Source organism: Euphorbia lathyris, chromosome 5 (genome assembly GCF_963576675.1).
Source record: "Euphorbia lathyris chromosome 5, ddEupLath1.1, whole genome shotgun sequence".
NCBI classification, from domain to species: Eukaryota; Viridiplantae; Streptophyta; class Magnoliopsida; order Malpighiales; family Euphorbiaceae; genus Euphorbia; species Euphorbia lathyris.
In genome coordinates, this window is record NC_088914.1 from 30,705,169 (window position 1) to 30,722,153 (window position 16,985).

At 33.7% G+C, this 16,985-nt stretch overlaps 1 protein-coding gene and 1 pseudogene across 2 annotated transcripts; both read right to left on the reverse strand.

Annotated features, from left to right (window-relative positions):
• Positions 1-1,815: 1,815 nt before the first annotated feature.
• On the reverse strand, positions 1,816-4,770 carry LOC136229743 (chloroplast envelope quinone oxidoreductase homolog; annotated as a pseudogene).
• Positions 4,441-11,415, reverse strand: LOC136229787 (chloroplast envelope quinone oxidoreductase homolog). 2 transcript variants are annotated; one of them, XM_066018676.1, is made up of 4 exons: positions 11,152-11,415; positions 9,945-10,086; positions 6,396-6,487; positions 4,441-5,381 (listed from the first exon to the last, which is right to left on the reverse strand). In XM_066018676.1, exons 2-4 carry the CDS (start codon positions 9,985-9,987, stop codon positions 4,692-4,694), a joined length of 825 nt encoding a protein of 274 aa, XP_065874748.1. In that variant the 5' UTR covers positions 9,988-10,086; positions 11,152-11,415; the 3' UTR covers positions 4,441-4,691. The 2 variants fall into 2 exon arrangements, with proteins under 2 accessions (XP_065874748.1, XP_065874747.1); XM_066018675.1 differs by lacking the exon at positions 11,152-11,415 and adding an exon at positions 10,517-10,811.
• Positions 11,416-16,985: the final 5,570 nt, after the last annotated feature.

Here is a 16,985-nt window from a genome sequence, read left to right on the forward strand (position 1 = left end):
AACATATACTAAAAAAGAATACAAATTTACAAAATCTTTATTTTAGTCATTTTGAAAAAAAAAAAGACAAATAAAAAAGAAAACATGGATAAGGTAGCGAGAGGTATGGAACCTGGGTAACGACAGAAATGGAATTTCATTTCTGAAAAATGAAACTATAACAACTATTGTTTAATAAAAAAGAAAACAACAACACAATTGAGAACAAAAATAACTACAACATATGGAAAAAAAATCGAATAATTACCTTGAGAAACATAAGAATTTCTTGTAATTTTTGACACTTTTGTGTTTTCCGATTTTAGTTGTTCATGCATCTTCTATTTCTGTCGGATTTCTTCAATTGAAGCTATCAGTTTGGAAAAAAAAAGACAAATAAAAAAGAAAACATGGATAAGATAGCGAGAGGTATAGAACTTGGGTAACAACACAAATGAATCTGAAAGATGAAACTATAACAACTATTGTTTAATAAAAATAAAACAACAACATAATTGAGAACAAAATAACTATAATATATGAAAAAAAATCGAATATTTACCTTCAGAAATATAATACTATCTATCGTGACCAATGAATATAATGGTAGAATACTATCTATCATGCTTTATATAGAAGTTTATTTGTGATTTTTGGATTTCCTTTGCTTTGTGTTTTTTCATCTTCCCGTAACTCTTGCTTTCTTTTATTATTTTAATTAATAGGCTAGTAATTATTTAATATATTATAAATATAAATTTGTTATTTTTAATTAATTAAATATTTTTAATCTGATTTTTTATTACGTTGACAACTCATCAAAAAGACCTCTAAAACACTTCTTCTTATTTCTCTCTGCTTCCGTAATTATATATAGTATAGATAAGCGTAGATTAAATGTTGAGGAAATTACGTGACAAAATTTATTATTAATGATAATGTTTTCTATTTCTTATCAATAAATTAATTTGCTATGTTTATATAAACAAAAACTCATATTTCTATTTTCCTTTTGTCACACTTCCACAAAATGATTTGGAAATATTTTAAAATTTATTATTTCACCATTTCCCACTATGGCAAAATTGAATCCAAACCATTAACTCTTTCCACTTTCAAGTTTCCACCGCCACCGCATCCCTTGCTATTTATCCATCATCCCTGGAACCAACGATAATTCTAGTTATTCCTCCAAAATCAACAACTTAATTTTATTTATTGGATGTATATGGCGACAGAAGAATTATGAATTGGAGAATAGGTTGAGATACATTCTTCACACATCATGCCGCATACACTATATTTAAGAGATGTGTATTCCGTGACACATACACTATGAATTTAGTCGGTGGCGGAACCACAACGCATTAAAACTATAAAAATGTTATCATTTTTTTTAGAAACTAACATTGAACTAATAGAAAATTAAAAAGAAAATGAGATTGAAGAGAGTCGAACACATAACCTCTCAAATAGATATAAACATCCTTAACCATCTAATTTACATTTAAACATTGAAATAATACTACATAGAGTCAATATAATTCTCTCCAAAATATTATCAGACACCATTACTAAAAAAAAAGAAATTTCTTAATTCTCGGGCGGCCGACCGGGGCTCGAGCCTGCCCCCCAACCCCCCTGGTTCCGCCCCTGGATTTAGTAATCCTATAAATTTAGAATAAATTACACTCCTATGAGATATTTGTAATTTTTTAAGTAATGGTGAGTTTGATGTAACTAACCCGATTATATAATTGGTCCAGTTTAGAAGACCCGTCTGTAAAATTTAAGATAAATTTTATTGCTTTCTATTTTAAAGTAAAATCAATTAATTCATGATGAGTGTGTTATGGATTGTATTGTTAAATTGCAAAGTTTACTAAGTAATTTAATAACGAAAAGAGAGAAAACTGAATGTAGATATACATTGTGAGAGTAAAGGTTATTAGTAAAACTAGCATGCAAACTATGTTGTTTATTTAATTTGATTAGTAATGCAGTAAGGAACAAACATAAGGCAAGAGTTACAAAACAAACAAAGAATCTAAGCTTCATAATGCCACACACCTTTGAACCTACATAGCTCAAACACCAAGCATATGTATAATGTCTAAGCCTCCACGACAATCTTCCCAGTAGCATGCCCATCCATACATTTAGCCCAAGCATCTTCAGCCTTGCTCAACGGATGCTTCGAGTCGATAACTACCTTCAACTTCCCTTCCTTAACCAGATTAGCAAGATATGTCATGTTCTCGTGCTTCGCGCTCATAAGCAGCGGAACTAACTTCTTCTTGGAGAAGGTTAGTTTCTTCACAATGGAAGTCAAGAAGGCACTTGCATTTGGAGTAAGATCTATCACCTTCCCGTTCTCGCTCAAATTAGGCTCGAAAGTACTCCAACGAATGCCAGTAGTACAGTGAATAACTACATCATACTTACGACCGGATGGGCTCTTCAAAGCTGCTCCTTCTGGACTCTTGTAGTCAAGAACCTCATCAGCCCCTAAACTTTTCACTAATTCAAGATTTCGGGCTCCACAAGTTGCTGTTACGTGTGTGTTTCCGAGCTTTGCTAGCTGAACTGCTATGTGACCGACACCACCAGAGGCAGCAGTGATTAGAACATTGACATGTTTGCCACTTCCGTCGAGTTTGATCCCAGCAGACTCGGTAAGAACCTGATAGGCACTTAGACCTGCAACAGGTAATGCTGCTCCTTCGACAGCAGAAACCTCGGGTGGCCTAGAAACTGCTAGGCTCTCCTTAGTCACAGCAAACTCGGCTAGTCCACCTCCGCCCTGTATGTAGTATTACATAAGTAGTGACAAGGCAAGTTAACAATAACAAAGCAATGGTAGATTACTTACAAAAGGGTTAAGATTAGCCAAAACTTTATCACCGATTTTAAATTTTTTGACTCCTACTCCAACATCTACGACCTCTCCTGACACATCAGTACCTGTTGCATCAGAGAAACAAGATTTTACATAGAAGAAGCAAGATAGAAGAAGAGAAAATTGGAATAAGAGAGATTCAAAACCCTTCAACCAAGTTTATCACACTCTATTCTACCTTGCAGATATACTATAACATGTACCTAATTGCCAAAAAAACTAATATCTTCAGCACCCAAAATTAGGGCCCAACAGTTTCTTACAATTCTTTCAACCACTGTGTGCAACGTCCTCACTTTTTTCGCCTAACGGTTCGGTATCTTAGCCCAACAGTCTCGCCAAGCTGATTTATTACCTTAATCATCTATCAAGTGTTTGATCATGTGCAACTTCCTCTCACCTCTTTAATCAGAGAGACAACTTCCTCTGTAATTGGTTGTACTGGGTTCCTATATTCAGTATGTACTGAAAACACCCAGAAACATGTCGTACTGGGTTCCGGGCCCACGTTTTCCGAACCAGAAACGGGAAAATTTTATTGAAGAGGAGTTTCCATTCAGGATCAGACATGTAACCACCAATTTAAGAGGAACAGAAAGCCAAGTGAATGAGCATTTTAATAAGTTTTAGGAAAGCAATAAACAAGAAAATAGAGTTACCAGGAACATAGGGGAATCTACAAGGTAAGATAGGGCGCACGGTGCCCTTCTGAATTTTCCAATCAATTGGATTTAGACTAGTTGCTTCTACTTTCACCAGAATCTCATCTTTCTTTGGACTGGGGACTGCAACTTCAACATGCTGTAAGTAAATTACACATATATCGAATCAACATGATGAATCAGCAAATAACTAAAAAAAAAGGGAAATTTAAAACAACGATGACCTGACCTTTAAACCAGCTGCTCCACCGCCATAACTATCATATTGAACCGCCTGCATTAGTTTGCCCGCGGTGGCCATATCAAGGAGAAGCGAGGGCGTCTGAAGTTAGAGAAACTATAGAGTATTAGGAGCTGTGTGCTTTAAGGTGACTGTTTTCATGCTACCATGTGAAAACCAATTAGACAGCCTCACGCAAAATCATATTTTAAGATGGTATAGTTAGTTAATGTATTAATTATTGAATATTTAGCTTCCTTTATTTAAGGAAGTCAAATGTAAGATGTCATGTTTTAATTTCTTCAATACATATTCAAATTAACAGATGTATAAAAAAATCACTTTCTAATTGCAAATTGGCTATAAAAATAATTGAAATTATGATGATGGATGATGAAACTTTTGAATATGTCGTTTATATTATTTGCATTGGGAACGGAATCAGTTGACTTCGTTGCAAGATTTCTAGAAAACTCAGAAAAATAATGTTTTTTAAGCAGTTAAGTTAAATTAAGTTACTTCATTTTCTTTTGTCTTATCCAACATAAAAAAAGAAAAGAAAATGTTTGACTTTGTATTTTGTTTCTGGAGATCAACTCCTTGCTACGTTAAGGTCTCCTTAGCCACTGCAAATACAGCTAATCCACATCCATCATAATTAACATGTAGAGAGGAAATGAAGCAACATGGAACATATAATATATTAATATTATTAGCTCATAAAATTATTTCCTTTATTCAATTTCAGTAATACATTAGGGAACAGACATTAGCCAGATTTACAAAGCAAACAAAGGATATAGGCTTTCATAATTTACAGAAATTTGAAGACAAAAATATAAGCAATAGCAAAATAATACACATAATTCAACACACCTTAGAATTATATACTGTGAAGATATTACCAGTTCAAGGGCAATGTTTTGTGCATCTAAGGTTCCACAACAATCTTGCCGGTAGCGTGGCCATCTATACATTTAGCCCAAGCATCTTCAGCCTTGCTCAACGGATGCTTTGAATCGATAACTACCTTAACCTTCCCTTCCTTAACCAGATCAACAAGATATGCCAGGTTCTCACGCTTGGCCGACATGTTCATTGGAACTAACTGCTTCTTAGAGAAGGTAAGTTTCTTTACAGCAAAAGTCAAGAATGAACTAGCATTTGGAGTGAGATCTACAACCTTCCCATTCTCGCTCAAATTAGGTTCGAAAGTACTCCAAGGAATCCCAGTAGCACAGTGGATAACTACATCATACTTCCGACCAGATGGGCTCTTCAGAGCTGCTCCCTCTGGAGTCTTGTAGTCAAGAACCTCATCAGCCCCTAAACTTTTCACTAATTCAATATTCCGGGCTCCACAAGTGGCTGTGACATGTGTGTTTCCGAGCTTTGCTAGCTGAACTGCAAAGTGACCCACACCACCTGAGGCAGCAGTGATCAGAATGTTTGTCTGTTTACCACTTCCGTCAAGTTTGACCTCGGCAGGCCCAGTAAGAGCCTGATGTGCAGTTAGACCAGCAACAAGTAATGCTGACCCTTCAGCAGCAGAAACTTCAGGTGGCCGAGGAACTGTTATACTCTCCTTAGCAACTGCAAACTCAGCTAGTCCACCTCCGCTCTGTTAGTAGTATTACATGAGTAACTTAGAAGAAATTAATGTTACTATATGAATAACAAGCATTAAACTATACCTTGCAACAATTGTTCTTTCAGGTTTATCTAAAGCTGCTGGAACAGAAAGAGAAATACAATTTATGATTCCATTGGTTAAATCATTATATCCTTGGTTTATATGATTAATGAAAGCACCATGAGAAATAATGAAAGAGTAAAAGACCCATATTCAACGTTACTCCATGAAATATCTTGTGTGAGAATATCAATTCTCTATAGGGGTCAAACCCTTTAAACGTGTAGGAAAAAGAATAATGTCACACAAGATTACCGAAGGATGTATGATCAACTATCTGAGCAAACGTATCAATAAATATGCAAAAATCCTACTAAAATCCCATTCTCTTAGTACACAGAGCTTCGTGATTTACAGGATCTACAAAGAGGGCACCAAGCAAATTAATTTTTGAAATGATTGGATTCCTGAAATCAAAACCCCAACATTTAATGTAATTGCTAATCTAGAAGGGAAAATTGAATGATGCAATTAAGCATATGCATCCCCTGTTTGATTGAAGCTGAGAACTCATACAAAGAAGAATCAGCTAATAACTTACTTTTTCGGAGGACTAGAGCGGAAAAATGATAACTCATTTTGCAATCCATGAATATTGATACCCAAGCATGACAGATTCTAAGACAAATATTTTTTGGCTGTAATATAAATACTTGACTGTGATCCATGATAAATTGCCTTGTCAATTTTTTCTGCATGTTTGTGCTTTCAATTATAAGAAACATGATAATTCCTATATCTCACCCTTCCTCAGGAATCAAATTTCTCCTCATCCACATTCAGCTCCTAAGTTTTCATCCACAGTTACTCAACATGTGGACAATTCCCATGTAATTATTTGTGCTTTCAATAACTTAAAATCAGCCAGGGGAACATCACCAAGAATAAACTTAAGTGGTGACAAGGCAAGGTGACAAGAAAAAACAGCGATTGAGTACTTACAAGAAGATCAAGCTTAGTCACAACTTTATCGCCAGATTTGAAGTCTTTTACTCCTGGTCCAATATCTATGACCTCTCCTGCAACATCAGTACCTGTTTCAAGAGAGAAAACATAAACTTAATATATATCAGCAAATAAACCAACAGGAGAAAATCTTATTGAACTCCATATTGAATTAGAATATCAACAATATATTCATGTGCATGCATGCTCATGTTTTGTAACCATAACTAAAAGATCAGCATAAGATTCCAAGAATCTTAACATTCATGACTAGAAGCTGACATCATGTTTGGCAGATGAGAGAAAAATAATCGTAAGAGGATCCTAGAAGAAAAGTAAGATAAGAGGAGAGGAAATGGGAATAAGAGAGTTCGGCAAAAACCCTTCAACCGCGTTTACCACTGATAAGGGACGTCTTGGTCAAGACTAACCAAATCTGATTTTGTAAATCTGTTATTTTAATATCCTGTACTTAGTTAGTGCATATCTGTATTTAGATTAGATAATATTTTTTAGCTTTCAAATATTATTTAGCTGTATTTTTAGATCATGTAATCTCTATTTAAGAGAACACAAACTCTCAATGCAAATTAACTGAGATAAAAAATCTACATGGTATCAGAGCCTCTTGAGGTCTAACAACCCTGATTTTTTTTCCCCCTTCCCTCAGTTCACGATCTGCATTTATGTTTATTAACGTAAACATCGATATGTTGTTGAAACAGGACTATCCCTGCTAAATCATGCTAAATTACCCAATTCATTTTGGACATACGCTTTTGATTGTGCTATGTATGTCATCAATCGTTTACCCGTTGCTAGTCTTGACTATCACACTCCGAATGATAAATTGTTCCAACAAATGCCTGATTATCATATGTTTAGACCCTTTGGGTGTTTATGCTATCCGTGGTTGCGTCCTTATAATTCTCACAAATTAATTCCACGTTCTAGAAAATGCATCTTTCTTGGCTATAACAGAGTTCATAAAGGTTATAAGTGTTTTGATTTAATTACTGATAAAGTCTTTATCTCACGTCATGTTGTGTTTAATGAACAGGAGTTTCCCTATTCAGAGTTAGAATGTGAAGCTCGCTCAAAGTCCGTAAGCAATCGGTTGAATTCTTGTTCCACTATTACCTTTTCATCAGTTAAGGAGCCATTTGTTGGAATTCCACCTGCAACATCACATTTACCAAATACAAACACATCAACCAATCCTCAAAATGCACCAACCTCAATCCAAGATGTTCTACCATTTGTACCACATGAGCAATTTTTGCGCACAATCACAGCAGCCCCACATTCATTACCACTGCCCAGAAATTCAGCTTTTCATGTTGAGGATTTGTCTCAATATGCAGCACCCTCTACACAGCCAGCAGCCCCCAATACTCTAAACACGAACTCTACAAACACATCAGCCCCATCAGCAGCACAACCCGTTACAAAAACTCGCAAAATGGTCACTCGCTCTCAAACAGGACACTCGCGTTACATAAGTCCGAGTGGCGTGAAGCTATGAGTACAGAATATAATGCATTGATTGAAAATGGTACTTGGGAATTGGTGCCTTGTTCTAATGCCACAAATATCATTGGTTGTCGCTGGGTATTTCGAACCAAATTAAATGCCGATGGTTCTGTTGATCGTTACAAAGCTCGGTTAGTAGCTAAGGGGTTTCATCAACGCCCCGGTCTCGAATTTGAGCAAACATTCAGCCCAGTAATTAAACCGACGACAATTCGTGTTATTTTATCAATTGCGGTTTCAAACGGATGGAATATACGTCAGTTGGACGTATCAAATGCCTTTCTTCACGGTACCATTGATGAAATAATTTTTATGGAGCAGCCCCCTGGAGTTATACATCCTCAATTTCCCTCACATGTGTGTAAATTGAAGAAAAGCCTATACGGTCTAAAGCAGGCACCCCGTATGTGGCATAAATGTCTCACAGTTGGACAGACACTACATTGCACCTCAATCAGCAAAAATATATCACAGATCTTCTCACACGATCACAAATGCTTGGTGCCAAGGGCATATCGACTCCTTCATGTACTTCGAGCAAACCTACGGTTGACAGCGGTGAACCTTTTGATGATCCAAGTTTATATCGTAGCATTGTTGGGGGACTTCAATATGCTACCATAACCCGTCCAGATATCAGCTTTGCAGTCAATCGTGTTAGCCAATTTATGCACAACCCCACTCTTGATCATTGGAAAGCAGTTAAGCGTATTTTACGCTACTTACATTCGACTACAATGGATGGGCTTACTTTTCATCAGAGTCGTTCTATGGACATTTCAGGATTTAGTGATGCAGATTGGGGTGGTGATTTAGACGATCGCAAATCAACATCCGGTTATGCGGTTTATATAGGACCAAACCTTGTCTCATGGAGGTCTAGAAAACAAAGGACTGTGTCACGGTCTTCAACCGAAGCAGAATATCGGGCTCTTGCTTCACTTGCGTCAGAAGTTCTATGGCTTCGTATGCTGTTAACTGAAATTGGATATTACTCAAACAAATCACTTGTGTTATGGTGTGACAATCTTAGTGCAACATATCTCACGGCCAATCCAATTTTTCACGATCGCTCTAAACATTTGGAAATCGACTTCCATTTTGTTCGTGACAAGGTTGCACATAAAGAGCTTAAGGTATCATACATATCGACTATTGATCAGACAGCCGATATTTTTACCAAGTCACTGTCAAAATCCAGATTTCTTGAATTACGGAACAAGTTGAAGGTCTTCCCCCGTCAACTTGAGCGGGGATGATAAGGGACGTCTTGGTCAAGACTAACCAAATCTGATTTTGTAAATCTGTTAGCTTAATATCCTGTACTTAGTTAGTGCATATCTGTATTTAGATTTGATAATATTTTCTAGCTTTCAAATATTATTTAGCTGTATTTTTAGATCATGTAATCTCTATTTAAGAGAACACAAACTCTCAATGCAAATCAACTGAGATAAAAAATCTACAACCACAACGTACTATAACCTGTAACTAATTGCCAAAAAACTAATATCTTCAGCAGCTCAAGTTAAGAGCCAACAGTTGCTAACAATTCTTTCAACCACCTGTGCAACTTCCTTTCTGGTTGACTTACTAAGCTTCTTCTTGGTTAACTTTCTTAGCTATTGTCTGGTCAAGTTCACAATCCAATCACATAAATACATTGATCTCTTAGCAATGAAATTAAATTCAGGTCTAGTCTTAGGAAACACCTCAACAGTTAAACTTTTCAGATGCCATATTTAGCAATCACATGCTTTTTCTGCAAGTTTTTGAAGGACCAAATGAATGAATAATGTCTAATTTCATGCTTACATATGAATACAAAATATACAAAACACACACACATACACGCTATATATATATATATATATATATATTCATGTGAATATATAGGGACTAACCTGTTTTAGGACAAAACAAGTAATCAAAACTTTCACGAGGAAATCAAAACCAAATGAATTAGAATTTTGTTGCGTTTTACAAAACTAATCAAGAAGAAAATTCAATTACCAGGAATGTAGGGGAATCTATGAGGAATGATAGGTCGCACCATTCCCTTTTGAATTTGCCAATCAGCTGTATTTAGACTAGTTGCTTCTACCTTCACCAAAATCTCATCTTTCTTTGGAGTGGGGATTGGGACTTCAACATGCTGTAACAAGCAGTAAGTATACAAATGATTAATCAGTTACTGCAAGTAGAAAAGTTACTGCTGGTCACAAAAAGGCATAGCCCAATAAAAAGCAGAATAGGGGCACTTTTTTTCTTCTGTGGATTGAGAATTGAATGAGATCAATTAATTTTGCTATAAAACAACACATTAATCAGCAAATGGTTAAATGGGAAACCCAAAGTGACAATTTTAAGGATCATTTTTTGTCCCATAATTCCAAACTACTTACTAGACCTATTATCAAATATCATATATCCAAAATTGCAACCCAAGAACTTGTAAAATCCCCTAATCAAGTGTTAATCTGAACATTTATAAACACATTTGACCTAAAAATCAAAACGGAACGAAAAAAAAAAGAATTGGAAATATATAACGATGCTGCAAAGCCACAAAATAAAACAGGAACCTTTAAACCAGCTGCTCCAAAGCCATAACTATCGTACTGAACCGTGTGCATTAGTTTGCCGGCCATATCAGCAATAACCAGTGCGTCTGAACTTAGAAAAACTAAAGAAAAGGAATTGGTGTTGTGCTGCTTAGTACTGTAATATGTACTTTTTCAAACCAAAGGAAGTCAAATGTTAGCGGTCATATCTGATTTCTTCGATACATATTTTCAAATTAAAAAATGTGAAAATCATTGTCGAATTGCAAATTTGCTATAAAAGTAATTGAAATTTTCGATGAATGATGTAATGTTTTGAATATGTCGTTCATAATATTTACATTGTAACGGAATCGGCTGACTTCGTCAGGCAGAAATAATGACTATGGGTGCTTTTGACCCCGATATGCAGTATCCTTGCAGAACATCTTAATTCCTAAAGAATCAACTGCTCATATTGGAAACTGAAACTGCTTGAAAAATAACTATAAAACTAAAATAGGCTAATCAATTGAGAACACACATATCTTAAACCCCAAATTACAGTCAACAAATGCAAATATTAATCTGGAATCAGTTTAGTGAACTCAACAATCCAAATTAAACATAAACCATGTATATAAAATGAAAAGAAAATTTGGGAAAAAAAGTAGTACCAGCTGAGAAACGGCTTTGGGCGAAGAGAATTGTAGCGGCCATTGGAATTAGCGGGAGGAGGTGCACTTTGGAAGTGGAAATAGGCAAAGGCCTCAACAATAATTATTCTATGGAACTCTACTTCTCTAATCGCCAGCACAGGCGAAAGAGCAAGAAGTTGATTTTGTGAAGAATCCAATTACTGGGACATCCTTTAGATGACTCTCTCTTTCAATTAAAGCTTCATTTCTAAAACAACAATGTTATGGCATGAGTAGAAAGGTTGAAAATTACATTTTGCAAAAAATACTAAAGACAAATTTATACTTTATCGTTTTTTAATATATTATTTTCATTATTAACATAATAAAACGTTTCTTAAGAAAAAAAAAAAAAAAAGCTAATTACTATCTAGCCCATTTTGAAGGGTATATTAATACATTTGATACACTTTTCTTTCATCTTACCTTTCATCTTGTAGATCTAAATATTTTTATCCACTTTGGATAAGAATATTCTTATTTCAATCCACATTGTTCCTCAGACTCTCAAACGTTTTCTTTATTCCTCTCTTCATTTCATTTTCCCTCTTTCATTCTCTTCTCAATCTCCTTCATTGAACCGTCATTTCCAATTTCCTCCATTTTTATTGCATCAATAGTTGCTTCTGTCGCATTTGCGACGAAAGTTATGGTATTTGTGACAACGTTTGTTGCATTTGCGAGACAAAATTGCTCCTGTCGCATCTGCCACGACAGTTGCTTCTGTCGCAAATGCGACAAGAGCAACTACCAATGCAACAAAAATGGAAGAAACTGGAAAGGATGGGTGCAACGAGAAAACATTCAACTAACCAACTACGTGCTTGAATAATGTGTATGTAAAATGAAAAAAAAAATACTTACATGAATAATTTATGAATATGTTTACATATTGAGTTGAATTATTCAATTTTGTTGTAAGAATTTGAAAGAAATGAAAATGAGAGGAGGTCGTGCCAAGTTAGGGTATTTTAGTCCAAAATGAATGAAAGTATCTAATTTGATAAAATGAAAGGAAAATGTGTTAAATATGTTAATGGACTCCTCAAGTGGACTAGATTAGTAATTAGTCCAAGAAAACGTAATAAAACGTTAATTAAAGTAATTATTTACAACTTTCTAAACCCTGTATTTATAAATAAATAGAACCATAGGTTTCTCTTTTTTACCTTTATTTCTAAATTATTTACCCTAAAATATTAATAGGATTCATATGCTTGGAAAAGGTTAAAAAAAATCTAGAAAGTTGGATTTTGCATCACTTAGGATCCGTTTGGTTCAGTTGTTGCTGTTCGCTGTTAGCTGTTGCTATTTGATGTTTGCTGTTTGCTGTTTCATTATTAGTGTTTGGTAAAATTATGACTGCATATTGCTGTTAGTATGTGAAATGATTAATATGGGCATTGGGCATGTTTTAAATCAATCAATCAATTAATATATAAATTTAATTTCAAAATTCATAAAAATAATATAATAAAATAAAATTTACAAAAAATAATATATATATATATTGAAATTTAAACTGTACTAAGAAAATGCTATAATATTTGTACATTTTAAAGATTAAATTTTATCTCCAAATAGCCTTAAAGCAATCTCGTCTCTTAAAGCATTCATCTGAGTTGCTCGAGTTTCCTCCTGATTTTCATCTGTATCGGTATCATCTGAATTACTCAATGAGTCGTATGGCACAAAATTGGGATCTTCATCTAGACGTTTAAATCATGGATCCAGTAATGCATTTCTTCGAATATAATTATGTAGTGCCATTGAAGCGATCACAATATTTCTCTGTGTAGGAAATAGATATGAAGGCATTGCTCGTAAAATTCTCCACCTAGCCTTCCAAACACCAAAAGTTCGTTCGATACAACATCTAAGAGATGAGTGCCAACGATTGAAAGTCTCTTTATACCCTCTTGGTTGACCACCACGTTGAAAATCAGGCAAATGATATCTTGTACCCTTATATGGTGCAAGATATCCTTCAATTTGTGGATATCCAGCATCCACCAAATAATATTTCCCTACATATATCATTAAGCAAATAAATAAATAAATAAGTAAAAGGTATGATATATATTCAAAATGTAAAATTGTAAAAGGAATATGATTACCTGGAGGTGGTTTAGGAAAATTTACTTCTTTTTTATTGATAACATATTGAAAGAGACGTGCATCATGAGCAGTGCCTTCCCAACCAGCCATTACAAATGTGAATAACATGTCAAAACTGCAGACAGCCATGATATTTTGTGTAGGCACTCATTTTCTACCAATAAATCGAATAATCTCTTTTTCTCTTATAGAAACTGGTATATGAGTTCCATCAATAGCTCCAATACAATCCTAAAATTTCATTATATGTAGTTGATAAAATATGATGATAGATAAAATTTTAGAATATATACAAAAAATAATTACCTTGAAATATGGCATATATCTCTCATCGTTAAGTATTTCGATAGGTATTGTGGAAAATGTGTGGTCTTTAGGCTTTATCAAATCCATTGAGAATTGTATCATGGCCCTTAACACTTCATGAAAAATCCTACTAACTGTCTCACCTGAGTGTTGAAAACGCTCTTGAACGGCTCGATTTGAAGCTCCTTGAGCGAGTACATATAAAAATATACCAACTTTCTCCAAACTAGACATTCTATTTGAGTGAACTAGTCCATAATGCACTTCAAGCTAGCGACAAAGATTTATCAATGTCTTCTTATCCATTCTAAACATATTAATACATCTTGTTTCATTACCTTTCATTATTTCCAGCAACCATATAATCCCCGTTTGAAATGAATCCATACATGGTTCTTTTTTAATATATCTTAAATAATGCTGAGATAAAATTTGAACACTATATATTGTTGTTCTCCAAATATCATCATTTTCATTGTCATCATCAAAAATATATTTTTGCACAACATCCATATCTACGAAGAAAAAATAAAAATATATTTCAGAAACAACTTTATTATATAAATATAAAAAGTCAAAATTAAACTAAACAAAGTTCACTCAAATCTAAATCAATTAAAAAGTCAATAATTGTAAAAAAAGAAGCACTAAACAAAGATAAAATATAAAAGACATGAAATGAGTTTTCTAACAATTTTTCTTATTTTTTGAATCATATTTATATTTAAGCCATTTAATCTTTAGATCAGCAATCTTCATTGAGTTGTACGTTTCCCTGTTCGATTTATCAGCAAACAAATCTGCACAAAAGAAATGAATCTCGGTACCAATTTCTATATGGGGCAGACTCAACGCATCATCCAAGACCTCTGTGAGAGAATAACCAGGTCGTTCTCCAAACGTTTCACGCATTGCAATAGTTTTCTTTTCCATACTTACTTCCATGCTTTCCTTCAGTTCTCTCATAGTATCTATAACTTCTGTAGTACTAGACTTTTTTTTCCTTTATCACATTTCTTTTTTTTAGTTACACTGTCTGTAAATGTTTTTGTTCTCTTTTGTGTACCCGTATTCTCCTGAGTATCGGTTCTATTAGTGTTTCTAAGGTTCATAGTATCATCACCTATCTGAATAGGCGAACCTCCCAAAACAGAATCTGGATTCATCATCCTTTCTAAATGATCTTCAAAACTTTCTTCTAAGTCATTGTTTTGAACCAAATTAATCACATTATTATAAATTGGATCCTCCTCCGTATCATTAGGCAAAATTCCAGAAGATAGCGTATATGCATATTCACCAGTTGCTACAGTATCCATGAATAAGATTTCATATTTTTCATAAACATCTTGTCCAATTCCTTTATCGCGCAATGGAGTATAACTTGCATTTTCCTAAACATTAGAAGTGGAAATAGAATTATTCACAAATTATCTAATTATTTAAGTTTTATAATTGAACTAAATATTATTAGACTCAACTTACTTGTATCTTTTCATTCCACCACTCATTAGGAGCATCTATTGTGCCTTTAATAGGATTCCATCCTAATCCAGTCTCTTTTCCCTTTAAATCTTTCCATAATTTCCATTGAGTTTTCATCCAATCCAATTTATGCCTCATCTGTTCTTTAGTAAATAAGTGACACATAGTCTTCATTTCATTTTCTACCCACGACCATCCTTTGTTACCCCACCCCCCTCCATTTCGTTTACCAAGAGTAGTCCCTCGGACACATATATCAAGAAAAGCATTAAATTCTACTTCACCCCATTTCTTTCTTTGAGAAGTTTCATTTTTTGACCCATACCACCTATGAATTAAAGAATTATCATGCATGTTAAAGATATAAAATTTCACTACTACAAGTCATCATGTAAAACAAAAATATTTTAATTTAAATCTAGAAAGATAGAGACTCTAAAGTATGTGTTAGAGCAAAATTCATTTAAACTATCTTAATGATTCTTCTACACCCTATATAACATTATCCACCTACAAATTCAAGCACTTCTTCAATATCTTATTCAAAGAGAATAAAAAGGATAATACATGTCTTCGAAGATGATGTTCCTGCCATGAGTTAGAGCTTGAAACTATGCGATATTTGAAGGTGAAGTTTCACGTTAAACCGGTTTAAGAGAGAGATAGAGAAAAAAAAAGCTAATGATAGAATTAAAGTAATACACAAAATGTAAAGAATTAAAGTAATGTATAAAATTTATGGAACAGTTAGTTATATTTGAATTAATTTGTTAAATATTATCAATTTCAGGACTGAGTTGATATTTAAACTTCGATTTAGCCCTTGAAGCTCCATAAATACTATCTTTTATCTTTGATTGAACCATAATTTACAAATACCAACATCGATTAACACTAAAAAAAATCCAACTATGTCTGAAACCATACAATTGGAAATAGAATGATAAAAGAAGAGTTGACTCAAAACTGGCACATATTAGCTTTTTAAATACAAATCAATATACTGGACATCATGAAACTAATAACCTTAAAAGATGAATGGTAAAAATTTAAAATAAATAGGAATAACAAGCAAATAAGTGTTGTATTTATCTTTATTCACAAAATCATATTAGGTTATAAAATAATAAAGTTGTATATGGAGGATATGAAAAAAAAAAATTATAAGTGCTGGATTATCTTTATAAAAGTTACATGTGTAGCCAAGTTATTTGTAAAAGTTACATGTGTAGCCAAGTTATATATTATTAGTATTTTACTATTTTTTTTGGCTTAATACATCAATTGCTCCCTGAACTTATCCAAAAAAGTTGATTGGCCCCCTGAACTTTCAAAGTGTTTCGATAGCTCCCTGAATTTGCATAAAATGTTCAGTTAGCCTCTTGAACTTGTGTAAAATGTAATCAATTGATCACTCGATCGTAAAAAAGTAAGTTAAATGCGAAAGATGTATTCCACGCATCTTAGAATATTATTACATAATTAAAAAATAAATTAAAAATTAAGTTATTGTTTGCTCAATTATACAACTTTGTCTTTTCTAATATTAGAATCGTATACTCTGATTTTGGTCGTTTTACTTTTTTTAAAACTCGTGGAATACATTTTTCGCATTTAACTTACTTTTTTACGACCGAGTGATCAATTGATTACATTTTATGCAAATTCAGGGGGCTAACTGAATATTTTATGCAAGTTCAGGGAACTATCAAAACACTTTGAAAGTTTAGGAGTCAATTAACCTTTTTGGATAAGTTCAGGGGCAAATGATGTATTAAGCCTTTTTTTTTCGATGAAATTAGTATTTTATTATTAGTATTGTTTAAAGATGAAAAGAAGTAGAAAGTTAAAAATTCAGAGATGAAGCAGAGCATCATTAATTGAAAGCAGAAAACCCACGAAAG